Raw genomic sequence first — 27234 nt, 5'->3', positions numbered from 1 at the left:
GAGAAGTTGCAGCTTTTTCTTTGATATTTGCAAATGTAATTATTTCTCAGAGTTTTATTTTCAAATCTTCTTTCCTTCTGAAATGTAACCACTTCATTTAACCAAGAATTTAACTGTCTCCCTTAGTCCTGTGACAGCTTCTACTCTGACTTTTACTATCAGTTTCATTTCTCTTTTTTTTAAATCGAAGTATAGTTTATTTACAGTGCTGTTAGTTTCAAGATAGTCCTATTAGAAGTAATGTCATGCTTCTTTTTGTTCCCAAAGTATTTTATAATCCTTAGTTTGCCTAATAATTTTCAACATTCTGTTCTAGTCATTAATTTACTATCCTTTGTTTTTATTTTCTGATGTCCATTATTTGAGGATAGATACTTGTCTTAGTCTTTTCAAGCTGCTGTAACAAAAATACCAAAAACCAGGTGAAAGTGTCTGACTCTTTGTGACCCCATGAACTATATAGTACATGGAACTCTGTACAGGCCAGAATACTAGAGTGGGTAGCCTCTCCCTTCTCCCATGGATCTTCCCAACCTAGGAATCTAAACAGGGTCTCCTGCATTGCAGGCAGATTCTTTACCAGCTGAGCTAAAACCAGGTAGTTTAACAGAAACTCATTTCTCATGGAGGCTGGGGAGTCGAAAATCAAAGCAGCTACAGATTTAGTATCTGGTAAGAAATCTGGTTTGTAGATGGCACCTTCTTGCTATGTCCTTTAGGGAAGAAATCCTGGAGTCTTCCTACGAAGCTCTAACCCTAGTCGTGAATGGAGCTTTTACAACCCAGTCATCTCCGGAAGGCCCCACCTATTAACATGATTACCTGGGCAACTGGGATTCCAACATATGAGTTTTAGGGGGACAAAAACTTTTCAATCTATGGCAGGATTATGTCCAGTTCATTTTTGTGTCCCCTACATTAGCCAGCATAATACCTTGTGAGGTACTTGATAAATGTTTGTCAAATGGTTTGAAAATTGATGTACCCATTCCTCTAAAGAAACCAAAATAATAAAATAAATGCAGTCCCTGGTGATACAATGGTTAAGACTTTGCCTTTCAATGCAAGGGGTGCAGGTTCAATCCCTGGTCACAGAACTAAGATCCCACATATTTATGCAGCCAAAAAGCCAAAACCTAAAAAAGAGAAGCAATATTGTAACAAATTTAACAAAGACTTTAAAAAAAATAGCAAAATCAAAATTGAAATAAAAAATGCTTAAAATACAGAGGAGAAATTTAGATCAGAGCAGATTTTCAGGTTCAATTATTCCATTAGAATTTGCTGAAAAGATTTCTTTTTTTACTGAATTGCCTTTGCACTTCCACTGAAAATGTCCTGATATTTATGGTTCTGTGTCTGGACTCTTAGTCCCATTGATCTGTTTATCAGTCTCTATACCACTGTCTTGATTAATCTAGCTTTATAGGAAGTCTTAAAATCATAGAATTTCAAACTTCTTTTTCACAGTTGTTTTGATTATAGCAGAAGTTGTTTGTATTTTCATATGAATTTTAAAATTAGTTTGTCAGTCTCTACCAAATAAAAAACCCTGCTGAAGTTGACATCTTTGATGCCTCAGACAGTAAAGAATCTGCCTGCAATGCGGGAGACCTGGTTTGATCCCTGGGTTGGGAAAAGCCCATGGAGAAGGAAATGGTTACCCACTCCAGTGCTCTTGCCTGGAGAATTCCATGGACAAAGGAACCTGGTGAACTATATAGTCCATGAGGTCGCATAAAATCAGACAAGACTGAGCGACTAACACTTACACTTTGACATCTTTACTGTGTTGAGTCTTCTGCTCTCTGAATTTAGTATGTCTTTCTATTTAAGATCTTTTAAAATTTCTCTCAGCATTGTTTTTATAAGTTTTCTTGTACAGATCTTTTTCAACTCTTGTCAGATTTATTCCTAAGAATATTATATTTTTGAATGCAATTATAAGTAGTATTAATTTATAATTTGTTGTCTCTTGTTTGTTACTGGTATAAAGGAAGAAAATTGATTTTTTTTTTAAATAATGAACTTGTATCCAGGAACCTTGTTAGACTGACCTGTATATTCCAGTAGGTTTTTTTTTCCCCTAGTATTTGTCAAATTTCTAGAAAGATCTTTATTTATGTACCTCTAAATAAGGACAGTTTTACTTCTTTGTTTTCAATCAGGATGCCTTTTCTTTCTTTATCTTGCCTGATTCAGTGACTAGAACCTCTAGCAGAATTTCAAACCAAAATTATGAGAGTAGACATCTTTGTCTTGTTCTTGATCTTTGGGGGAAAAAAATTCAGCCTTTCACCATTAACTATGATGTTAGCTGGAAATTTTTCACTGATGCTCTTTATCAGCTTGAGAGAGTTCCCTCTGTTTCTACATTACTGAGAGCTTTGATTTGGACTGGGCTTTAGATTCAAAGATGGTTTCTGTGCCTAAAAAGACAATCATATGGTTTTTAATTTTTATTGCATTAATATTATAAATTACATTGATTGATTTTCAAATATTAAACCAACTGTGTATACTCCCAAGTTAAATCTCATAGTGCACTATGCTTTGTCTATGTTATTGGATTTACTTTGTTAAAATTTTGTTTAGAAATATTTTACATCTATGTATGAGAAGCAAATTAGTTCAGTTTCCTCCTCATGTGATGTCTTTCCTGGTTTGGGTTTCATAGTAAGGTTGACCTTGCAGAATGAGTTGGGTAGCAATCCCTCTTCTCTGAGAATTAAGGTATTATGATGTATTAACTCTTCCTTAACTGTTTGGTGGAATTCACCTGTGAAATAAGTGGGCCTAGAGTTTTCTTTGTGGCAAGGTTTTTAGTTACAAATCTAACCTCTTTAATTGATATAAGTTATTCAAATTATTTATTTCTTCTTGAGTTACCTTTAGTAGTTTGTGTCTTTCAAGACTTGTTTTTTTTTAATTTATTTATTTTTAGTTGAAGGATAATTGTTTTAAGGAGTTGGTTTTATTTCACCTAATTTACTGAATTCATTGGTGTAACAGTGTTCATAATATTCTCTTATTATCCTTTTAATAACTGTAGAATCTGTAGTGATGCCACCAGACTGATTCCTGATTTTGGTTATTTATTTCTTTCTTTCCCAATCAATCTGGCTGGGGTTTCTATCGGTTTACTTATCTTTTGTCAAAACCAACTTTAATTTTCAGTTCAGTTCAGTTCAGTCCAGTTCAGTTCAGTCGCTCAGTTGTGTCCGACTCTTTGCGACCCCATCATTCGCAGCACACCAGGCCTCCCTGTCCATCACCAACTCCCAGAGTTCACTCAAACTCACATCCATCAAGTCGGTGATACCATCCAGCCATCTCATCCTCGGTCGTCCCCTTTTCCTCCTGCCCCCAATCCCTCCCAGCATCAAAGTCTTTTCCAGTGAGTCAACTCTTCACATGAGGTGGCCAAAGTATTGGAGTTTCAGCTTTAGCATCAGTCCTTCCAAAGAACACCCAGGGCTGATCTTCTTTAGAATGGACTGGTTGGATCTCCTTGCAGTCCAAGGGACTTTCAAGAGTCTTCTCCAACGCCACAGTTCAACAGCATCAATTCTTCATTGCTCAGCTGTCTTCACAGTCCAACTCTCACAGCCATACATGACCACTGGAAAAACCATAGCCTTGACTAGACGGGCCTTTGTTGGCAAAGTAATGTCTCTGCTTTTGAATATGCTATCTAGGTTGGTCACAACTTTCCTTCCAAGGAGTAAGCGTCTTTTAATTTCATGGCTGCAGTCACCATCTGCAGTGATTTTATCGATCTTATTATTTTTATTTTTTGCCTTCTGAGCTGTTGATATTTGCTCTAATTTTATTGTTTCCTTTCTTTTTCTGCTTTAGGTTTAATTTGCTCTATTTTTTAGTCTAAGGTAGAAACTTGGAAAATATTCTGTGTGCACTTGTAAAGATGTGTATTTTGCTGTTGTTGGGGGAAGTGTTCTAGAAATATCAGTTAGGTCAACTTGGTTTATACTGCTATTCAGATCTTCTTTATTCTTGCTGATGTTCTCTCCCTTTTTTCAGTCAATTGTTGAATGAGCAGTTTCAAGATCTCTGATGGATTTGGAGACTTTTCTGTTCTTTTTAGAGCTCTGTCAGTTTTTTTTAACTTTTTATCGTATTATTTATTTATTTATTTATTTTTGCAGCACATGGGCTTTTTCTAGTTGCTCTGAGCAGGGGCTGCTTTTTTTTTGTGGTGCACAGGCTTCTCATTGTGGTGGCTTCTCTTGTTGCAGAACAGGGGCTCTGGAGCACAGGCTCAGCAGTTGTGGCTCACAGGCTTAGTTACTCCATGGCATGTGAAATCTTCCTAGACCAGGGATCAAATCCATGTCCTTGCAATTGTAGGCAGATTTTTATCCACTATACCGCCAAGAAAGTCCTAACTTTTTATTTTATATTTTACTGTAGTATAGCCGATTAACAACGTTGTGATCATTTCAGGTGGACACAAAGGTGCTCAGCCATACTATTTATACGTGTATCCATTTTCCACAAGCTCCCCTCCCATCTTAATGTCTGAAGCAGCTGTTGGTAAGCCCATGGACCACCTTGACACTGAAGGAATCTCTGTTAAGTATAGAACACACATCATTTAGCATCTCTGAAATTTCTAATTTAACATATGGGGTCACATCTGTTAGAGGATGATTACTCTAGAAGGGGAGGGATGTATAACTTATTAAAATAACCCTATGGGGAGACAACAGACTCTATTTAATAAGCCAGAATACTTTCTGGAGCCATTGACTGCTCCCAGCTGAATCCCACATTATTTCAATACAAGAGGCAGACTGAAAACAACTGCCCTTTATATGTTTATGTGTTGTATTAGTGTCTGTCAGCTGAAAAACATTTATGTTAACTGTTTGGTTTGAGCTTTGAATATTGAACTCCTGCTGGCATGTAGCTGATATTTAATTCTTAGAACAAAAGCCCATTATTTCTTAATTTTGGGCTTCCCTGGAGGTTCAGACAGTAAAGGATCTGCCTGCAATCCGAGAGACCTGGGTTTGATCCCTGGATTGGGAAGATCCTCTGGAGGAGGGCATGGCAACTCACTCCAGTATTCTTGCCTGGGAAATCCCATGGATAGAGGAGCCTGGTGGGCTATAGTCCATGGGATAGCAAAGAGTCGGGTATGACTGAACGACTAAGCAGAGCACGTAGGAGGCAGAGGAAGCATCCACCTTCCTCTAGGCTAGCAGGTAAGCCCCTCTGCCTTGAGCTGCCAAGATTTACATTTTCTCCCTGTTCTATGCACCTACAAGGTAGATACAGCACATTAGAGGAAGTGTGCTCAGATGAGGCTCTTTTTGGATCAAACAGTAATTTTCCTTTTTCACAGTGATGATACAAAGACTCCCTTCAGAAACACTTCCACGGCTGTCTGCTGATTGAGTTTCTCAACAGCAAGTAACATGACCCCCTCTTGATATGAAAGCAGACTATTTCAGACCCCAGTGTGAAGCCTAGCAATAGAATACCTTGCACAATTCCCATTTTTAAGTGAAAGAGAAAAGAACTGAAGGTCCCACCTTCATCCCCTGCAAGTGTCTGGGAAGGACACTGGTAGATATGGGCTTGCTTTCGTTGTACCCAGCAGGAGGAATTTCATCAAAATTCCTGGATTTTTGAATTCTTGAATGCTTTGCTGGACTCTTGAGTTCTTGAATGCTTTGCTCTATTGTCTTCTTTTGTGTCACGTGCCTTAATTTATAGATTTCCTCACTGCCAGACAAATTTAGAGTAGAGATTTCTCTTTTTATATGGAAATCCATCATTGATTTTTGAGAGAAAAGCAAAATTAACTCCCAATTATAAGAAGATTAAAATGTTTTGTGGAGTCTGTCTTGGTTTAACTAATTAACATGAATAATACTGCAATAAAGCATTACATGATTATTTCAGCTTCGAGCTGCATCTCAGATAACACATTTTTCTTCAGTGTCTTACTTTGGGTTTACTTCTCCTTCCCTTAAATCATTTTGCATTTTAGATTATTTTTCATTCAATTCCACCTTTGGATACCTATATATTTTACATAGTCCTACTTGAAAACACTTAGTAGGCTTTAGGAAGCAAGGCAAGTATTTGTTGTTGTTGTTAAGTTGCTGAGTCATGTCCAACTCTTTGTGGACTGTAGCCCGCCAGGCACCTCTGTCCATTGATTTTCCCGGGCAAGAATCCTGGAGTGGGTTGTCATTTCCTCCCCCAGGGAGTCTTCCCAACTCAGGGATTGAAGCTGCATCTCCTGCATTGGCAGGTGGATTCTTTACCACAGGGCCACCTGGGAAGCCAAAGAAAGTATAGTTGAGCTGTAATTACTTGTCCTTTGTTGACCCAGGAAATACACACTTAATTTTTTCAGGCAAAATTATTACTTGCCCAAAATCTCTGACAAGGAAATGTGTGACTGTAGAGCAAATCTTTATCTTAAAAAAATTAATTCCTCAAACATTTTTCTAATAAGGTAGGTCCTACAAATCTCCCATTTAATTAAAGAGCAGTATTTTAAAGGAAATGAAAAAAGGTATTGTAGATGGGAGCCATGAGGAACATTTATGATGTTTTATGTTCCTTTATGGTTGGTAGGTAGGGGAGTCAGACGTTATTCCCATTTCATGGAATTGAGACCAAGCAAGTTGTCTAAAAAAGGCAGAACTGAGGCTCACACCCTGGCCTCCAGACTCCATCTGCCGTGACCTTCCTGCTTGGCCAGGTATTTTCTGAGTAATGTGAACATGCTCAGTCTTTGAGACACAAGATGAAGGAAAATCACTGTGATTATTTCACTGCCTTTATCCTCTGAGACAAATAGTACAAAATTCAGCTACTTCCTTACACAACATAATAACTTACACTAATACTTGATTCCACTCTGTCATCACTCTCCAAACATGCTGAACACCCTGGTTTTCTTAACTTTGGGGTTAGATGCCAGGTTGACAACAAAAGAGTCAAAAGCATAGACAGTGGAATCAAGACAACCCCAGACTCCAGTCTTGGCTCCTACTGTTGACAGTTTGTACAGCCTGGGTTAGTTGCCCATGTCTAGCAGAGTAAGTGATCCGTGAATCTCAGCTACCATTATCAGCAAGTAATTTGACAAGGCATTAAGCAGTGACTCAGAACATAAAAGCAAGCTGCTTAATGAAGTTTGTATGTTCTACTAAAATCGGCTGAACTTTTCAGTCCAAGAGCTTACTAGTTAGTTGTGTCTAGTATTCTGCCATTATGTTCTAAATTCTAAATATACAGAAAAACTAAAATAAAATAAGTAAATATTGGTATTATCTATAAAATCTGCAGTGGGGTTTGTCTTGCACATACATTGTGTCTGTGTTGTACCTTCCTTCCTCATCCCCTCTTTACTTGTTTTTTGACACTTTTTGAACTCTTTATAAAGCCAGGTACTTTTATTCTTAATTTATTCTCCATCTTGTGTGTTCTAAGTTGCTTCATTTGTGTCCAAATCTTTGTGACCCTAAGGGCTGTAGCCCACCATACTCCTCTGTCCATGGGATTCTTCAGGCAAGAATACTGGAGTGGGTTGCCATGCCCTCCTCCAGGGCACCTTCCCAACCCAGGGATCGAATCTGCGTCTCCTGCAGCTCTGCATTACAGGCAGATTCTTTACCACTGAGCCACCAGGGAAGCCCAGTCTCCATCTTGGGTGCTTGGAATTTTCTGATTGGCTTTTAAATAGCCCATATGAGGCTTCCCCAGTGGCTCAGTGGTAAAGAATACACCTGCAGTTCAGGAAATAGCCAATATGCCCAAGTTACAAATTGACATTATCCTATCCACTCCTGGAATATCCCTTTTTATTGAGCTATATAGTTAACATATAAATTGCATTCAGGTGTGCACCATAGTGAGTTGGTATTTTTTATACATGATGAAATGATCACCAAGTCTAGTTACCACCTGTCATCATAGCAAGTTGTTACAATATTATTGATTATATTCCCTATGTGACATGCCATACCAAGTTGTTGTAATACTGTTGATGGTATTCCCTATGTGACATGCCATCCCTGTTACTAATTTATTTCAGAGATGGAAGTTTGGCCACTTACTCTTCTCTCCCTTTTTCACCCATCTTCCCAACCTCTGCCCCTCTGTCAACCACCAGTTTGTTCTCTGTATCTATGAATCTGTTTCTGATTTTGTTTGTTCATTTGTTTCGTTTTTTAGATTCCACCTATAAGTGAAATCACACAGTATTTGTCCTTCTGTGTCTGACTTACTTCACTTAGTGTTGTATCCTCTAGGTCCATCTATATTGTCACAAATGGCAAGATTTCATGGACTATCTTGATTTATTGATACGTGTGTGTATTTATATATGTTCAGAAATGTTTGTTGAAGACTTTTTGTGGGACTGGCCATGTGCTGTGCTGGAAATAAATTATGAGGAAGACACAGTCCTTTCCTTACAAAAATAAACAATCCAGCTGGGTGGGGGTGGGGGTGTGGGGAAGTGAGTGTGCATTATACATAACCATATGGCCAACTTAAACACAGCCTGAAACTTTACTATTTACAGAAATAAAGTGTTATATGAGCACAGAAGAGAAAGGGTGTGTGTGTGTGTGTGTGTGTGTTTTATGAGTATATTTTTAAGATGACTTGATAGAGGAAATAGCATTTAAACTGGTCCCCAAAGTTGAAGCAGAGTATTCTTTGGGAGTAGAGGGAAGGGTTTTCCAGCTCAAATCATCAAAAAGCCATGAGAAAAATCTTGGAGGTGTCAAAAATTTATGTGAAATTTGATAGTCTGTGTAAAAGGAATATAAACTGCTTTACAGGTAGAGTAAGAGGAGGTGAAAACAGAGTGACTAGGAGTCAATGTGTGGCTTCCCTGCTGGTTCAGTGGTAAAGAATCTGCCTGCCAGCGCAGGAGACTGAAGTTTCCCTGGGTCAGGAAGATCCCCTGGAGAAGGGAATGGCAATTCACTCCAGTATTCTTGCCTAGAGAATCCCATGGACAGAGGAGCCTTGAGGGCTACAGTCCATGGAGCTGGAGAAGACTTAGCAACTAAACCACCACGAGTCAATTAGTGAAAGGCAGTAAAGGTTCTAGGAAACAACGATTATAGAGTTATTTCAGGATGGATGTATTTTTCTTGACCTAATGCAGCGTTTCAGATGGGTCTTGAGTTGGTGGGAGAAGATCTTACCCTCTCTTTTTTTCAGAGTGACATTAAATCAAGGGCCTTAATCAGCAGGACAATACTGTATCAAAAGCAGATGGCAGCTCTAGACCGAGCAGACACTTTGGCCATCAGCGTGGGAACCAACCCACATCCCCTATCTGGGTGGAACGGGGCTACAGCTGTCTGCGTTTTGTCTTGCATGGTTTCCAAAGGCTCATTCTAGCTGTGCACCTCAGAGTTGGGGTGGAATTTTCTCTCTACAAAACTGAAACACCCCAAACATGCATTTCAGGGCTCTTCTTGCTCTGAAAGCAGGCTCTGTCACTAAGGCTACATTTCTGGATTTGGGGGGAGGCAGGTCCATGTCTGGGGATCCCTGAGGATGATCTCTACTGTCAGGAAATTCTGGAAAAGCCCAGATTCCCATTAGAAGAACATTCATGTATGTTGCTGTTTCTCTACTCTACCCCAGTAGAATATTGGGCACCTACTGATCCACGGGTTCATCTTTCAGTGTGATATCTTTTTGCTTTTTCATACTGTTCATGGGATTCTCAAGGCAAGAAATACTGAAGTGGTTTGCCATTCCCTTCTCCAGTGGACCACGTTTTGTTCAAAGAGTCAGACATAACTTAGCGACTAAACAACAACATGGATATTGCACCAAACCCTAGCATGCAAGGAGATATTTGGCCTTTGACTTACAAGAAGAATAACTAATGGTGAAAATACAACTTCCCAAACTTGTGATTGGTTTACAAAGTAAATACTCTTTCCTCTGCCCAGAATGCTTCATCTACTTGCATATGTACTTTAATTCTCCATTTCCCCAGAAAGCTTTCTTTGCTGGCTCACAAAAAACTTAGCACCATTCCTAGTTCACCCTTATAAATATCCTCATTCCTCTAAGCGTTCATTATCTGTTTACAGCTTTCTCCCCAGTAAGACTGTGGTCTCCTCACATACCATAGTAGGAAAATGCCTTCTTCCATAGACCAAGTGGAATGGAAAGGGAGTCAGCATTTAATTTTAATATAATCTACATGTGTACTGTTAGTCTTTTTTTGTGCCTTTAATTATATTTTTAATGTTTCTTCTTTTTCATTTCATTTGCTCTTAATGTTTCAACCACAGTAAGGAAAGTCAGGATTTGAAATGCAACTGGTCATTTTTTTTTTCCCCTTCTTTATGGTTTTAGAAAAGGATAAAAGTCTTGTAATGGCAGTGACCTCCCCTGCCCCTTACCCTACGAAAAAGTACGAAGTTTAATAAAACTTTATAGACAGCTGCTTCCTAAACCATTTTGTGCTGTGCTTAGTCACTCAGTCATATCCAACTCTTTGCAACCCCCTGGACTGGAGCCCACCATGCTCCTCTATCCATGGGATTCTCCAGGCAATAGTACTGAAGTGGGTTGCCATTTCCTTCTCCAGGGGATCTTCCCAACCCAGGGATCGAACCCAGGTCTCCTGCAATGAAGACAGACTCTTTACCATCTGAGCTGCCAGGGAAGTCACAAACTGTTTAAAAATCCAAATTTAGCAAAATGAACAACCCAGCTTAATACTTCCAGGTCTGCTTTGAAAGATAATTGACATGGTTTAAATCAACTGGAAATTAGAAGTGCAAGATTTGGTCAAAGAGACCCAGCCCAAGTCACTTATTTGTCAGCAAGAACACCAAGACCCAAAAGGCCTGGGAGAGTCTGCCCTGTCCCATCACAAACCCTGAGAATCCACTGCTCTTTCTGTAGTGAGACCAACGTGCTTCCCAGAACAAGAAGGAACAGATCTGTCTGTGGTTGTTTTGTTTTGCTTTGTTTCACAATTGGGAAGATTGCCTTAGGTTTTTATATGTTTAAACATATTCATGACAGAAATAAACTCAAATTTCAGAGGGAGGAGCAATATTAGCTGCTACTCAAGAGGAAGATATAGGAAAAGATGGGTCAAAGTGATTTCTCTTGGTAACAAATGCTTTGAGATTTTTAACATTCTATTTTTTTGTGATATATTGAAATATTTTGACACTGAGTATAGTATGGCTATTTAACAAACATTTTAAATTAATTTTTTAGTTTATTTATTTTTAATTGAAGGAAAATTGCTTTATAATATTGGTTTGATTTCTGACATACATCAACATGAATTAGACATAGGTGTACATATGTCCTCTCCCTCTTGAACCTCCCTCCCACCTCCCACCCTTTTCTACCCCTTTAGGTTGTTACAGAGCCCCAGTTTGAGTTCCCTGAGTCACACAGCAAATTTCCATTGGCCATCTGTTTTATATGTGGTAGCAGGTATGCATATGTTTTTAAAAGGAAAACTGGAAAAGGAAATGGCAACCCACTCCAGTGTTCTTGCCTGGAGAATCCCAGGGATGAGGGAGCCTGGTGGGCTGCTGTCGATGGGGTCTCACAGAGTCGGACATGACTGAAGCGACTTAGTAGTAGTAGTATGCATATTTTACTGTTAACTATTTTGGCTGTCCTAAGCTGCCAATAGTTTTTCCCCCCCATAATGAGTAAGCTTCGTGTTAACTTTAACTGTACAACATGGGTGATATACTTGGAAAAAGTGCTGATGCCTGCAGTTAAACCCTCTGCACACCAGGCTTTCCTGGTCCTGCTGTCATTCTGCTGACCAACACTTCTACAAAACCAAAGTGAGCAATTGAGACACATAGATCACTGGTGGGTGATATGATAGTAACTCCCAACACATATAAATCCCCATCTCAGTCAAGTGTCAGCTCATTTCCCATGTCCTCAACACGAATGCTCACATAGCATGATATGCCGCTGAAAGTTCCCATTGGCCTCTATTTTACAGTCTCTGCCTTAGACATATTTTTCAACAACAGGGGACCTCGGGGTTTGGGGAGAGGAAAAGAGAAAGGTAGAATAAACAAATTAAAAAGGATAGCAACTTTAAAAAATATAGAAGGAATGATACATGTGCCAACTCTTCCTTATCCATTCTTCTGTTGATAGACATTAGGGTTGCTTCCATATTTTGACTATTGTAAATTGTGCTGCAGTGAACATCAGGGTGCATGTATCTTTTGGAACTCTGGTTTTATTTGGGTATATGCCTAGGAGTTATATATAATGGAATATTACAGTCATGAAAAAACAATGCTATTTGAAACATCATAGCTAGACCTAGAGATTATTATACTAAGTCAAGCAAGTCAGACAGACTCAGAAATACAAATATCTGATATTGCTTATATGTGGAATCTTAAAAAAAAGGTACAAGTGAACTTATTTACAAAATAGAAGCAGAGTCACAGATGTAGGAAACAGACTTATGGTTATTAAGAGGAAAAGGGGGAGGGATAAGCTGGAATACTGGGATTGACATGTGCACACTGTGTCAATTATTTCTTATTAGTTATTTATAGATAAAATAGATAACTAATGAGAGCCTACTGTGTAGCACAGGGAACTCTACTCGGTACTCTGCAATGGCTTGTATGGGAAAAGAATCTTAAAAATAGTGGATATATGTATACGTATAACTGATGCACTTTGAGGTACACCTGAAACTAATACAACATTGTAAATCAACTATACTCCAATAGAAATTTAAAATATATGTTTTAAGGAATGAAAGGAATCAGTGATCAAAGTGTCAGCCTTATTACTGATGAAAGCCAAATTGAAGAATGGACTTAAATGAGCAGGAAAAACAGGTGTTGTAATCTTGAACCCCAGAACTGGATATATCCACTCGGTCCAGGCATCACGCAGCAGCCCTAGTTCTGCCATGTGTGTCCCCTCCCTGGAGCACGTGCTACCAGCCCAGCACAATAGAGGTATATGTGCTAGAGGAAGGGAAGGGGTGGGGCTGAGCCACACAAGCTTGTCGCTTCCCCCAACCTCAGTAATCAGATAAGTCACACCACTTTCCCTGTGGGGAGAGGCAGGAGGCTAAGGTTTTTAGGAAACTTCCCTCCTTTTGGAAACCATTCGACTGGGACACATAGATGAGAGAGGGGAGATGTTGGAGGACAGATGGAACAGAAAGTGCCCACTGAACTGAGAAGGCATTTCGAGACCAAAAAATGATGCAGGAGTCTCCGTGTAATCAATGGATCCATTTATTACAGGGTAACTTACTTACAGGGTGGGACTGGGCAGAAAATGATCTGGAAGCATTCTCAGTGGCTATGGCCACTGGGACGATTTGATGGTTAACCTGGAGTGTGGGGTGCTTGGAAATACGGCCCATATTCCCAAGTCAATATTTATGAGTGAGTAATAGCTTCCAGATGTTCAGCTTGTTTTAGAAAAGGCAGAGGAACCAGAGATCAATTTGCCAACATCCGCTGGATCATCGAAAAAGCAAGAGAGTTCCAGAAAAACATCTATTTCTGCTTTGTTGACAATGCCAAAGCCTTTGACTGTGTGGATCACAATAAACTGTGGAAATTCTGAAAGAGATGGAAATACCAGACCACCTGACCTGCCTCTTGAGAAACCTATGTGCAGGTCAGGAAGGAACAGTTAGAACTGGACATGGAACAACAGACTGGTTCCAAATAGGAAAAGGAGTGCGTCAAGGCTGTATATTGTCACCCTGCTTATTTAACTTCTATGCAGAGTACATCATGAGAAACGCTGGGCTGGAAGAAGCACAAGCTGGAATCAAGATTGCCAGGAGAAATATCAATAACCTCAGATAATGCAGATGACACCACCCTTGTATCAGAAAGTGAAGAGGAACTAAAAAGCCTCTTGATGAAAGTGAAAGAAGAGAGTGAAAAAGTTGGCTTAGAGCTCACATTCAGGAAACTAAGATCATGACATCTGGTCCCATCACTTCGTGGGAAATAGATGGGGAAACAGTGTCAGACTTTATTTTGGGGTGCTCCAAAATCACTGCAGATGGTGACTGCAGCTATGAAATTAAAAGACGCTTACTCCTTGGAAGAAAAGTTATGACCAACCTAGATAGCATGTTGAAAAGCAGAGACATTACTTTGCCAACAAATGTCCGTCTAGTCAAGGCTATGGTTTTTCCTTTGGTCATGTATGGATGTGAGAGTTCGACTGTGAAGACAGCTGAGCGCCGAAAAATTGATGCTTTTGAACTGTGGTGTTGGAGAAGACTCTTGAGAGTTCTTTGGACTGCAAGGAGATCCAACCAGTCCATTCTAAAGGAGATCAGTCCTGGGTGTTCATTGGAAGGACTGATGCTAAAGTTGAAACTCCAGTACTTTGGCCACCTCATGCGAAGAGTTGACTCTTTGGAAAAGACCCTGATCCTGGGAGGGATTTGGGGCAGGAGGAGAAGGGGATGACAGAGGATGAGATGGCTGGATGGCATCACTGACTCAATGGACATGAGTTTGAGTGAACTCCGGGAGTTGGTGATGGACAGGGAGGCCTGGCGTGCTGCAATTCATGGGGTCGCAAAGAGTCAGATACGACTGAGCAACTGAACTGAACTAAATAGCTTCCCAGGTGGCACAATGGTAAAGAATCCACCTGCCAATGTGAGAGATGTGGGTTTGATCCCTGGGTTGGGAAGACCCCCTGGAGGAGGAAATAGCAGCCCACTCCAGTATTCTTGCCTGGAAAATCCCTTGGGCAGAGCAACCTGGCAAGCTACAGTTTTATGGTTTGGAAAGAGACCAAGATAAGTATACACGTTATTATAATAAAAGTCCCATATAATATGGAGAAGAACCACAAAAAATGATGTATGCATTGTACTGAGGACTTCAGTCATGTAATAGGAAGAGAGAGAGAAAAAAGAACAGAGTGCTTGCATGGGTGATATGTGGAATGAATGTGGTTTTGAGCTGATTATTAAAGGAGGGGTATGTTTTTCTTTTTCTTTTTTTAAAATTTTATTATTGGCATATAATTGCTTTACAATGTTATGTTAGTTTCTACCGTACAACAAAGTGAACCAGCTATACATATATATATCCTGTCCCTGTACAGCCTCCCTTCCTCACCCCATCCCACCCCTCTAGGCCATCACAGAGCACCAAGCTAAGCTCCCTGAACTTTCTAGCCTCTTCCCACTAGCTGTCTGTTTTACACGGTAGTGTCTGTATGTCAATGCCGTTCTCCCAATTCATCCCACTGTCCCCTTCCTTTTCAAATGAAAAGGAATAAGTCATTTTACTTGGAGAAATTAGCCTCAGAAATGACACAAAGCTTATTCGTGGGGTGGTCCCTTCTGACTAAAGTATGGAATATGGTGGAATTTAGGTCCTGGATGCAACAGAAGGATCTTGAGTCCTCAACTAAGAAAACCTGCTCACTTGAGTCCTTTTGAGAGTAGTTTCCTTTTACCTGATCGGAAACATTATAGGTGTTCAAAGATGCTTGTAAGTGGTCTTTGGGGCTTACCCAAGGAGTTGATTAAAAGAGTTCAGAAATCGTACCTACCATTACATTCCAGAAATTAGGTCACTCTCCTGAGAGTTTCGGGATATCAGTATTCATCCAGAATCCCAAGAATACCTTAGAGCACATGGGTAAAGGGCCCAGGCTGTGTCCCTGTGCTTGGCATTTACTGGCTGGGTCAACCCGGGGGTGGGGAGAGCCTTGTAGGAAATTGAATTAGGAACCGCTCCTCCAGTTCCAATTGGCTTGTGACCAATGCTGGATTTCTTACTACCTTTATAAATCACTATTCGCTGTAACTATTTCTAGACATAAAATAAAAATTATAAACCTCTTTTTTCTTTCAGCAAAGAAAAAGAAGCCTAAACTATTAAATAAATTTGATAAGACTATTAAAGCTGAGCTTGATGCTGCAGAAAAACTCCGTAAAAGGGTAGGTCGATGGTCTATTTTTCATAGAAACGTGTGATGGTTTCATTGTTAAATAAACACAGGCATTACCCTTGGTTTGTTTTTAAAAAACACTGTAAGGGAAACAACCTTTAAATAGAGTGGATTTTTCCTCAGGCACATCAGCGTTCCACGTGGAGTGAATCAAATGAAAAGAAAAACTGCAGCTGTAATGGCCAGATAGAAACAGAACTTCATCTTCAGGCCAGCCAGTTGGGGAGTCAGCCCCTTCCATCACCATCTAGTTGTGTGGCTTTGGGGAAATTAGTCAGTCATTCTGAGTCTCCGTTTCCTTGTGTTAAAAAATGAGAATAATATATATTTACTTCCTCCTTGATTTTTTACAAAGATCCAATGAGATAAGCAAATAGATGAGGAAAAAGTGGAAGCAGTGACATTTTATTTTCTTGGGCTCCAAAATCATTGTGGATGGTGCCTATAGCCACACAATTAAAAGACACTTGCTCCTTGGAAGAAAAGCTATGACAAACCTGGAAAGCATATTACAATGCAGAGACATCACTTTGCTGACAAAAGTCCATTTAGTCAAACCTGTGGTTTTTCCAGTACTCTTGTATAGATGTGAGAATTGGACCATAAAAAGGCTGAGGGCCTAAGAATTGATGCTTTTGAATTGTGGTCCTGGAGAAGACTCTTGAGAGTCCCTTGGACTGCAAGGAGATCAAACCAGTCAATCCTAAAGGAAATTAACCATGACTATTCATTGGAAGGACTGATGCTTTAGCTCCAATACTTTGGCCACCTGATGGGAAGAACATTGGGAAAGATCCCAAAGCTGAGAAAGACTGAGGGCAGGAGGAGAAGGGGGTGACAGTGGATAAGATGATTGGGTGGCACCACTGACTCAATGGACATGATCTTGAGGAAGCTCTTGGGAGATGGCGATGGACAGTGAAGCCTGGTGTGCTGCAGTCCACAGGGGTTACAAAAAAATTAGACACAACTTAGTGACTATACAATGAACAATGAGATAAGAGATTTTTTTAAAAGCATCAGTACTGGCAAGCAGCATATAAGTAAGGGTTTTCATTTTAAAGCACCTTGATGCAAAAAAGAAAAAATAAGTTAGTCTAGTACTTAGGATAGTTACTGTTAGGTGAAATGATTTTCGATTTAAAATTCTTCTCACTCTGGGTTAAACTCACATAGCTCTAATTCCCAGGGTGACTATTTTATGTTTTGCTTTGTCATCAGTTAATTCAAAGCCTTATTTGCATTTGTTCTTGGATATTACAGGTTTTGAAAACAGGGAATTAACACAAGATTGAAGTTATCTGTTCTCCCAACTCAGTCCTACTCATCTAATCACCATGCCCAATATTTATTATAATGTATTTAATGACATCTTCACTTAATCATCTATAGGCATATCTCATTTTATTGTGCTTCACTTTATTGTTCTTCATGGATATTGCATTCTTTTTTTCAAATTAAAGGTTTTTGGCAGGCCTATCAGTGCCATTTTTCCAACCTCATTTGCTCTCTTCATGTCTCTCTGTCACATTTTGGTAATTCTCAAAATAATTTCAAACTCTCCACCAGCCAAAAGATTATGACTCACTGAAGGCTTGGATGATGATCAACATTTTTTAGCAATAAAGTATTTTTACTTAAGGTGTGTACATTGTTTTTAGGCATTAATGCTATTGCATAATTAAGAGACCATGGTATGATGTAAAGTACAAGTCGCTCAGTCATGTCCAGCTCTTTGTGACCCCCATGGACTATAGCCTGCCAGGCCTCTCTGTCCATGGAATTCTCCAGGCCACAATACTGAAGTAGGTAGCCATTCCCTTCTCCAGGAGATTTTCCCAACCCAGGAATTGAACCCAGGTCTCCCGTATTGCAGGCAGATTCTTTACCATCTGAATCACTAGGGAAGCCTGGTGTGGTATAAACATAACCTTTAAATGTAAGATATTCATTTAAAGGTTAGATATTCGTGGGGACTTGGCTTTATTGCAGTATTTGCTTTATTGCGGTAATCTGGAACCAAACCCACAAGATCTCCAAGGTTTGCCTCTACTTGTCTCTTGTGAAAATTTCTGTCTTGGTTCTGTACTTGAATTTATACCTTGTGTAATACCATTGGTTTTCCTATAATGTGGTTTTTAATCAGTAGACATTGATACATTGACTGCAAAAAAAAAAAAAAAGTAATGGGGGATTGTCATAGTTAAAAAACAACAATAAAAACATCCAAGTTAGGCATTGACGTGGAACCAAAATGTGCTTCCCACACATCTTTTGGAAAAGTCCCAAACAAGCATGAAGATGTCTGTAACTAGCAAATGGAGAAGGAAATGGCAACCCACTCCAGTGTTCTTGCCTGGAGAATCCCAGGGACGGGGGAGCCTGGTGGGCTGTTGTCTCTGGGGTCGCACAGAGTCGGACACGACTGAGGCGCCTTAGCAGCAGTAGCAGCAACAGCAAATGGCAAGGTTCTCAAACCGAAGCCTGGCTCACCCTCATCAGCAGCCGATACAAATGCAGGAATTCCAGAGAATATTACAGCCCAAGTCTTTGTTCACTAAATTAACACTGGATGATTTCTGTGTCTGTCTCATTTAACTTTGTAAAATGAGGCCAGCTATTCTTTGTTGAAATTTTGCATTTCTTACTAGGAATGAGGCAGGAATCTTCTTTTCCTATCACCCTGTTTGGTATTCTCCACTTTCTCTGTGCTGTATGTCCTTAGTGAAAAATGAGGGGGGGGGGGTGGGCCTACCTATTTCACAGGTGATTTTAGGGATAAAGAATAAATGAACAGCTTTAGAGAAGGGTTTTTATGTAATGATAATAAATGGTAGAGAAGGACGCAGTTATCAAGGGGCAGGTAAGTCAGTGAAACATAAAAGTGCTGGAACAATTCATGGGGTGTTCTCCTCTGGCCCTTGCTTATTTGCAGAAATTATGATGCTAGCCTCAAGAAGCACCGTGAATCTGTAACAGGGTAAATAAAAGAGAAAGAAGTGGCTGCAGAGGCAATTCTTGCTTCTGAAACAATAGGGAGCCGTGCTATGAACTGAATCATCAGTGGAATTACCACTCCGGTACTCCTGTCTGGAAAATCCCATGGATGGAGGAGCCTGGTAGGCTGCAGTCCATGGGGTCGCAAAGAGTCGGACATGTCTGAGTGACTTCACTTTCACTTTTCACTTTCATGCATTGGAGAAGGCAGTGGCAACCCACTCCAGTGTTCTTGCCTGGAGAATCCCAGGGACGGGGGAGCCTGGTGGGCTGCCGTCTATGGGGTCGCACAGAGTCGGACACGACTGAAGCGACTTAGCAGCAGCAGCAGGGTTGTTTTTATAGCCGGTGTTTTCAAATAATGCAACAGCCTCCCCTGGGACCACTGTGGCCCTGAGGCATACTCTGCTCCGAGGAGGCCCCGTCTCAGGTCACACCCTTGTTTCAGATACTATGTGACATGGACGTGTGAGGTCACTTTCTATTTCCTCCAAAAGTGCACAAATCATATTTCAATCATTGATTTTTAAATATAACATGTATTGTTTAAAACTCCTCCTTATGCCCCAGAAAAAGGATTGGAAATGGTAGACTGAAATGTTCATTCATTTGTTGGAATCATAAAAATGGAAAGAAGCGAAAGCTTAATAAAGCCAAAAGTCCAACACATGAAAAGTTCACACTGCAGGCTCTAAATGGGGCTAGGAATGATGTCAACTGTGGGCTGAGTAAGGCAGGGGCATGGATCACACCGTCAGATGAATAGTGGTCCTCAGAAGAGCTGCTCTGTGTCAAGTCCAGAGAGAATGTCCTGCTGTAGATATGCATCAAGGACCCAGTGATGGGTAGCTCAGCCTCCTCCCTAACATTGCACCTGCTGATGCTTTTTGGTTTTTTAATTTATTTATTTTGATTGAAGTATAGTTGATTTACAATAGTTTTGGCTTTGTGTATACAGCAAAATGTTTTAGTTATACATGTGTGCTCAGCATGTCCCACTCTCTGCGACCCCGTGGACTGCAGCCCACTAGGCTCCTCTGTTCATGGGATTCTCCAGACAAGAATAATGGGGTGGGTTGCCATTACCTCCTCCAGGGGGTCTTCCCAACCCAGGTATCAAATCTGTGTCTCCTTCGCCTCCTGCATTAGCAGGCTTATTCTTTACCACTGTGCCACTTGGGAAGCCCATTTCAGTTGTAAATACTTGCATATCTATTTTTTTCAGATTCTTTTCCCTTATAAGTTATTGCAAAATACTGAGCATAGTTCCCTGTGCTGTACAGTAGGGCCTCATCAACTCTTTTCTTTTAGAAGATGCCAGTGAGTCAATGGAGAAGTAATTAAGAGAAATAGAAAATCTCAATGAATCCACCTCAGGAATGAATTCTAAACTTAATGAATAGAATTTGGGGAGAAACAATTTTTATATATCTTCAACATGTATCTTCCAAGATATTCATTAATTACAAAACAAAAATTAGTAAATTTATAGTATACCCATGGATCCTAACTGACCTCTATGGGCTATGTCTTAATGTCCTGCAAGGGAGCCCACTGACCTTATGCCAAAACAGAGGCTGGGGGTGGGGTGACAGGGGCAAGTACCTGTCTCTCCAGTGAATGGTCTTGGTCCTAGGATCATATATAAGCTTATGTAAGTTATTCAACAGGTGATTTTTAGGCAAGTCTTCATGAGCATTCTATCTTGTAGTTGAGTTTATTAAGAATTGTGTAATGGTGTCAAGAGTTTATTCTCCAGTAAGAACCTGGGGAAAGAAAATTTTTTTCAGACTAACAGCAAACACACTTCCTTTGCTGAGCTGAGGGGAGGGCAGGGCTGATGGTCCCTTAGGAAAGGCAAGGAACATCTGTGTGAAGAGATCCAGAGATGCCTAGAACAGAGCCAGTGTGTTCCATTATTTATATAACCTTGATAGCCAACTAAGGGAGTGTTAGCTGGAAAAATACTTAGGCAGACTTTTTATGAATATTGTTAATCCTATGCTTTAAAGCTGGAGATGGTGCATTTAGCATGATTTTCACAAAAATAGCTCCCAAATGTGCAGTTTAAGTTGTGTAGGTCATGTGATAGGCTGAAAATTATCCCCCCACCCCACCCAAAGATATCCATGTCCTAATCCCTTGAACCTGTAAATGTTACTGTGTTTGGAGAAAGGGTCTTTGCAGATAGGATTAAAGGGTCTAAGACAGGGGACTATCCTGGGTTATCTAGTTGGACCCTAAATTCACTCCCATATTTCCATATAAGAGAGAGGCAGAGGGAAACCTGATATAGACAGAACGGAAGACAGAGAGAAGACAAAGTGGAGGCGGGAGTCGTGTGTCCACCAGTGAAGAAATGCTGTCCCTGGTGGCCCAGCGACTAAAGACTCCACACTTCCAATGCAGGGGGCCTGAGTTCAATCCCTGGTCAGGTCCCACATGCTGCAGCTAAAAATCCCACATGCCACAATGAAGATCAAAGAAACCACATGCACAGCTAAATAGATAAATACGTATTTTAAAAGAAAAGAAATGCTGTCAGGAGGCAGGAATAGATTCCCCCCTACAGCCTCTGGATGAAGAATGGCCCTGCCCACCATCTGGATTCCAGTCCATTCTCCAGACAGTGCAAGAGTGAATTTCTGTTGTTTCAAGCCACCGAGTTTGTAGCCATTTGTTACAGTGGCCACAGAAAACTCATACAAGGTAGTTAGAGTACAGTTGCTCAGACAGAGATATTTATTTTGAATTCTTCATCCCTTAAAATCATTCATGGAAGAAATAAAGTAGTGGTTTTAGAAGTTGTTATCCAAAACACACAGAGCATTCTTAAAATTCAGTGATAAAAAATAACACGATTTTTAAAATGGGCCAAAGACCTTCAAAGACAATTCACCCAAGAAGATATTCAGATGGCAGATGAGCATGTGAAAAGATGCTTCACCTCATATGTTATGGAATGCAATCTAAAACGACACTACTAGTACACCTTTAGAAAGGCCACTATCACTGGATCACTGACAGCACCACATGCTGATGACCCTGTGGAGCCCTGGAAACCCTCATTCATTGCTGGTGGGAATGTGAAATAGTACAGCCACCTTGGAAGACAGTCTGATGGTTTCATACAAAACTAAGCATACTCTTGGCATACAGTCTAGAAATCTCATTCCTTGGTATTTATCCAAAGGAGTTGAAAATTTATGTTCTCCTGAAAACCTGCACATAGATGTTTATAGCAACCTTCAATAATTGCCAAAACTTGAAAGCAACTGAGATGTCCTTTGGTAAGTGATCAGATAGAAAACTGTGATACAACTAGACAATGAAATCTGATTCAGCACTAAAAAGAAATACCTATCAAGCCATGGAAAGATAATTGTTCAGTTGCTCAGTTGGGTCTGACTCTTTGCGACCCCGTGGACTGCAGTACGCCAGGCTTCGCTCTCTATCACCATCTCCCAGAGCTTCCTCAAACTCATGTCCATTGAGTCAGTGATGCCATCCAACCACCTCATCCTCTGTCATTCCCTTCTCCTCCTGCCTTCAATCTTTCCCAGCATCAGGGTCTTTTCCAATGATTCAGCTCTTTGCATTAGGTGGCCAAAGTATTGGAGCTTCAGCTTGAGCATCATTCCTTCCAGTGAATATTCAGGACTGATTTTCTTTAGGATTGACTGATTTGATATCCTTGAAAAGACAGGGATGAAAAGATAAGGAGGAAGCTTAAACACATATTGCTAAGTAAAAGAAGCTAATCTGAATAGGCTACATACTATTTGATTCAAACTATATGACTTTCTGAAAATGCAAAACTATAGAGACAGTAAAAACGTTGGATACCTGTCATTATACATTTGTCCAAACTCATAGAATGTGCAGCACTAAGAGTGAACCCAAATGTAGATTATGGACTTTGGGTGATTTTCATTGAAGGCTCATCAGTCGCAACAAATGTCCCACTGTGCTGAGTCAGGGTGTAGATTATGGGGGAGTCAGGGCATGAGTAGGCGTAGGGGGGTACATGGGAGATCTCTATGTTTTCCTCTCAATTTTGCTGCAAACCTAAAACTGTTCTAAAAAATAAAGCCTTTTAAAAAGTCAATATTGTGAGAGGCGTGGCATATTTTAAATAGCCATACAATTGTTTCTGACAATTAACTTAGAGAATAAGTTACTGGCTTGATTTATCTCAGCCTTCAAATCCTCATTGTCTTTGCATTAACCTGTCCATCAGGTAAGAGACTTACCTGGGACACATTTTATTCTGTGCTGGCTCTCATAACCTCCCCATACCACAATAGTAGTAGTAATAATAGCTAACAAATTTTCAATAGTTTCCATGGTCTCTGCAGCAGCTCTGTGTACTTTATGGATGTTGTCAGATTTGGCCTTCACAGCAACCGCCAAGGTAGTCAAGTACGCTCATTGTCCCCGTTTCACAAATGAGGTGTATTAAGGCAGTCATAAGTAATTTGCCGGAAGTCCCACGTCTCCTAAGTGGTGGAGCCTAGATTCTAGCTAGACCCTCAGTATCACTGATGGGCATGTGACAGGAAATTTAAAAAAAAGCCTTCTTCCATGATTTTAAGGGACTTTAATATAGATGTTGCCTGGTTCTATTCCGCCAAGTTATTGAGAAATAGGTGTCAGTAACAATCTAGTAGTGCTATACGGTTTGCTGAGCCCAACCACATTTATGGGATGAACTTTGTTGTTATGAAAACTCACTCAGTGAAGGTAATGACATACAAAGCACAGTGAGCTCACATTTATACAAGGAAAGAATGGATTTATGGATAGATGGCTGAAGGGTCTGCTAAAGTTCAACTCAGAAACTCTGTCTCCATCTCATGGTTCCAACATCCTGATGTGCTGCCTTCCAGTAGAACATCAGGAGACGTGTGTTTCTCACTGTGGATGGACTGAGGCTGGGGCCAGGGTGGGTGGCACTCCTCACCCCCATGCCAAGACCCTCGGCACATCCTGCATGTCTGTTTGCACAGTGGTGGTCAGGGACCCATCACAGGTGCTCCAACTGGCTTCTAAGGACCCACGTGGGCTTTGGGAGGGATCATATGACCTGGAGGCAGTGAGGCACTTACAGCACCAGCTGAGCATAGTCAGCCCTGATGCTCAGTGGGTGACAGTTTCCGAGGCCAGGTGGCCCTCTCATCTCATATGCTTATTCGCCACTAAGACTGCCCTTCTCATTGCAGACATTCTAATTGCCAGGAATATTCCTCCCCCAGCTTAAGTCCTAAATATCTTCTAAAGATTGCATGTAGGAACTAACTATACATGCAGAGAGAAAATGCCATTTCTTTAACAAAGACTCATAGTACATCCTTAGTCAGGTATCTGCCTTTTAGAAAATAAAGTCTACGTTCATTTCTAGTTTTATGTTTTCCATCATGCAGTTAATTATTTAAAATCTTAAGACAGAAGATTGTTAACTATAAACTCAGATGGGAGTCTGGAAAATTTTAACAAAATTTACTTGGTGACTATTAAATAACTATATTATGCATTTGAATTTATTCTATGTATGTAATTGCCTCTTCCTAACAGGGAAAAATTGAGGAAGCAGTGAATGCATTTGAAGAACTGGTTCGCAAGTACCCTCAGAGTCCAGGAGCTCGGTATGGGAAAGCCCAGGTATGCTGAAGCCTTGATATTTAGACTGTTTCAATGTCCTTACATTCTGTATCATTGGATTTTTTACCACCTGGTATTTGCATTTGGGGCTTCCTTGATGGCTCAGTGGTAAAGAGTCTGCCTACTAATGCAGGAGACACAGGTTCCATCCCTGGGTCAGGAAGAAGGAAATGGCATCCCACTCTAGTATTTTTGCCTGGAGAGCTCAGTGGACAGAGGAGTCTGGCAGGCTACAGTCCATGGGGCTGCAAAGAGTGGGACAAAACTGAGCGACTAACATTACACTATTTGCATTTTATTTTCCCTTCTGACTTGTATACAGAATCAATTTCTCATGCATATGCATACATTCAAGCAAGAACTACTGTTTTAAATAAGGCAATTAATTATTCCTGTTTTGTACTGGTGAATTTCGTAACATATTTTTGTTCCCCCTCCATCTAGTTCTCTCCAATTTTGAAAAGAAAATAAAGTGTAACACTTTCATCCCTGATTTCCCTTCCCCTTCACATTCATTCCATTTGACCCACCACCTAGTTAAATAGGAAGTGGAATGGACTTGGTTCTCTCTGTAGTGTCTGTCAACTGACTCATTTCCTACTACCTACCTTCTCCCCAGCTCCACCCTCACTTCCCTTTCTCAGACTTTCTCCGTCTTTCAACTCCTCAATTCATGAAGCTTTTCCATGTCTTGCTGTAGCTGCAGAAACCCTCCATGGGCCACATACTGTTTTAGGCCCTGGGATTATCACAAAGAACACTCTAGAGGTCTGTCCTGTGGAGCTTATATTCCAATGGAAGATATTTTAAGTTTCTTACTCAGAGTTTTTGGAGTGAAAGCCCACTCTATGGCAGGCCCTGTTCTAGGCACTGCAGATGCAGCCATCAGCAAAACAAGGGCATTTTCACTGTAATGGAGAAGACAGTGCAACAGCTGTAGAAGCGAATCTCTTGCTTGCTACTGGATACACTGTCAGGAGACAAAAATAAAGCAGAGCACAGCTACAGGACATGAGAGGGGGGTTAAAATGTTGGATAGGGTGGCCGGAAGATAGCTCATCAAGGCGGTGACATTTGAGCAAAACCCTAAAGGTCTTTATAGATAAATCTGTATTTAAAGAATATTAGAAGTGTTAAAAATAAACATATTAGGACATCTTACCTGATTCTAGATGCCATAAAGAAAAGAAGATCATAGAGTAAAGAACATGTTATTATGATGTTTTTTTCACAGGTGGTAGGAGTCGGAGTGGCACAGCGATGCTTAAGATAATCAGGTGATCAGAAAGGGCCTCCCTAGGTGGTGACAAGTGGCTGAAATGTGACAAGGTTGAGGAAGGAGCTGTCCAGGCAGAGGCAACAGGGAATCAGCCCTGACTTTATCCCTGGTGGACTAGAGGAGGGGCGTACTGGGGGAGGTGACATGGGGTAGATGAAGCCAGGGGCTCATGGACTGTATTCTTTGTGCACTGGAAGCACTTGGAGGGTTTGTGCATGGATGTACTCCTCTGGTTGTTTTTGTTTTCTTTTTTTAAATAAAGATGACTTTGGTTGCTGGGTACAGAAGGGATTATGGTAGCCCAAGTCAGAGCTAGGAAAATAGGAGACATTACAGGTGTCCCCAAGAGGCGCTGGCTTGGACTGGTCCTGGCCACCGAGGTGGGGCAGTGCACAAGGGCAGGACTGAATCAGACGGTGAAGAATCTGCCTGCAATGCAGGAGTCCCAGGTTCAATCCCTGGGTCGGGAAGATCCCCTGGAGAAGGGATAGGTACCCACTCCAGTGTTCTCGCCTGGGAAACCCCATGGACAGAGGAGCCTAGCAAGCTACACTCCATGGGGCTGCAAAGAGTCAGACACAACTGTGCAACTTTCAGTTTTAGAGATGAATTTGGTGTTTTTGGTTCATCAGTCTAAGGAGAGGATGGTGCCAGGTACTGACCAGGAAGACTGGAACAGGTTTGGAGAGGTGCAAAATCAAAGATCCACTTCTGGTTCCTGTGAAGTTTGTGATGCCTGTAACATGTTCAGATGCACATGTCAAGTAGACCATAGGCGTTATTCAGTTTGGAACCCTGGGTAAAATCCAGGGCTGGTGTACCGATGTGGCAGTAAACCTCCTCCTGCCTGGGGAGGATGAGACTGTCAGCCCTGCTGGAAAATGGCAGATTCTGAGCTGCAGAAATTTTCCAGATTCAGGAGAAGCTGACAACACTTGTTCAGAGGGGCCAGTGCTGTCACTTGTGGGTGACACTCTCATGAAAACTAGCACATCTAGAGATAAAACAAGTACATTTGGCTCGTAACTAAAGGTGGCAACCACTCGAAATCTAGATGCTTAAATTCTTCCTGTGAGTGTGTACATGCTCAATCATTTCAGTCATGTCTGACTTTTTTTTGACCCTGTGGACTGTAGCCCAGCAGGCCTCTCTGTCCATGGGATTTCCCAGGCAAGAATACTGGAGTGGGTTGCCATTTCCTCCTCCAGGGAATCTTCCTGACCCAGGGATCAAACTTACATCTCCTGCATTGGTAGGTGGATTCTTTACCACTGAGCCACCTGGGAAATCCCAAATTCTCC

General features: G+C 40.9%; 1 protein-coding gene across 1 annotated transcript in view; it reads left to right on the top strand.

The window, feature by feature from the left end:
* ASPH (aspartate beta-hydroxylase) overlaps nucleotides 1–27234 on the top strand; it is a 185983-nt gene that overhangs the window by 112064 nt on the left and 46685 nt on the right. The window contains exons 15-16 of the mRNA XM_052651843.1: nucleotides 15900–15985; nucleotides 24568–24654. Coding sequence (XP_052507803.1) covers nucleotides 15900–15985; nucleotides 24568–24654 — 173 coding nt within the window. The remainder of the gene's footprint in view (nucleotides 1–15899; nucleotides 15986–24567; nucleotides 24655–27234) is intronic.

This window comes from Budorcas taxicolor, chromosome 14 (genome assembly GCF_023091745.1).
Source record: "Budorcas taxicolor isolate Tak-1 chromosome 14, Takin1.1, whole genome shotgun sequence".
In the NCBI taxonomy this organism is placed as follows: Eukaryota; Metazoa; Chordata; class Mammalia; order Artiodactyla; family Bovidae; genus Budorcas; species Budorcas taxicolor.
Note: the sequence above shows the minus strand (reverse complement) of the source record. Positions and strands in the feature narration are given on the sequence as shown.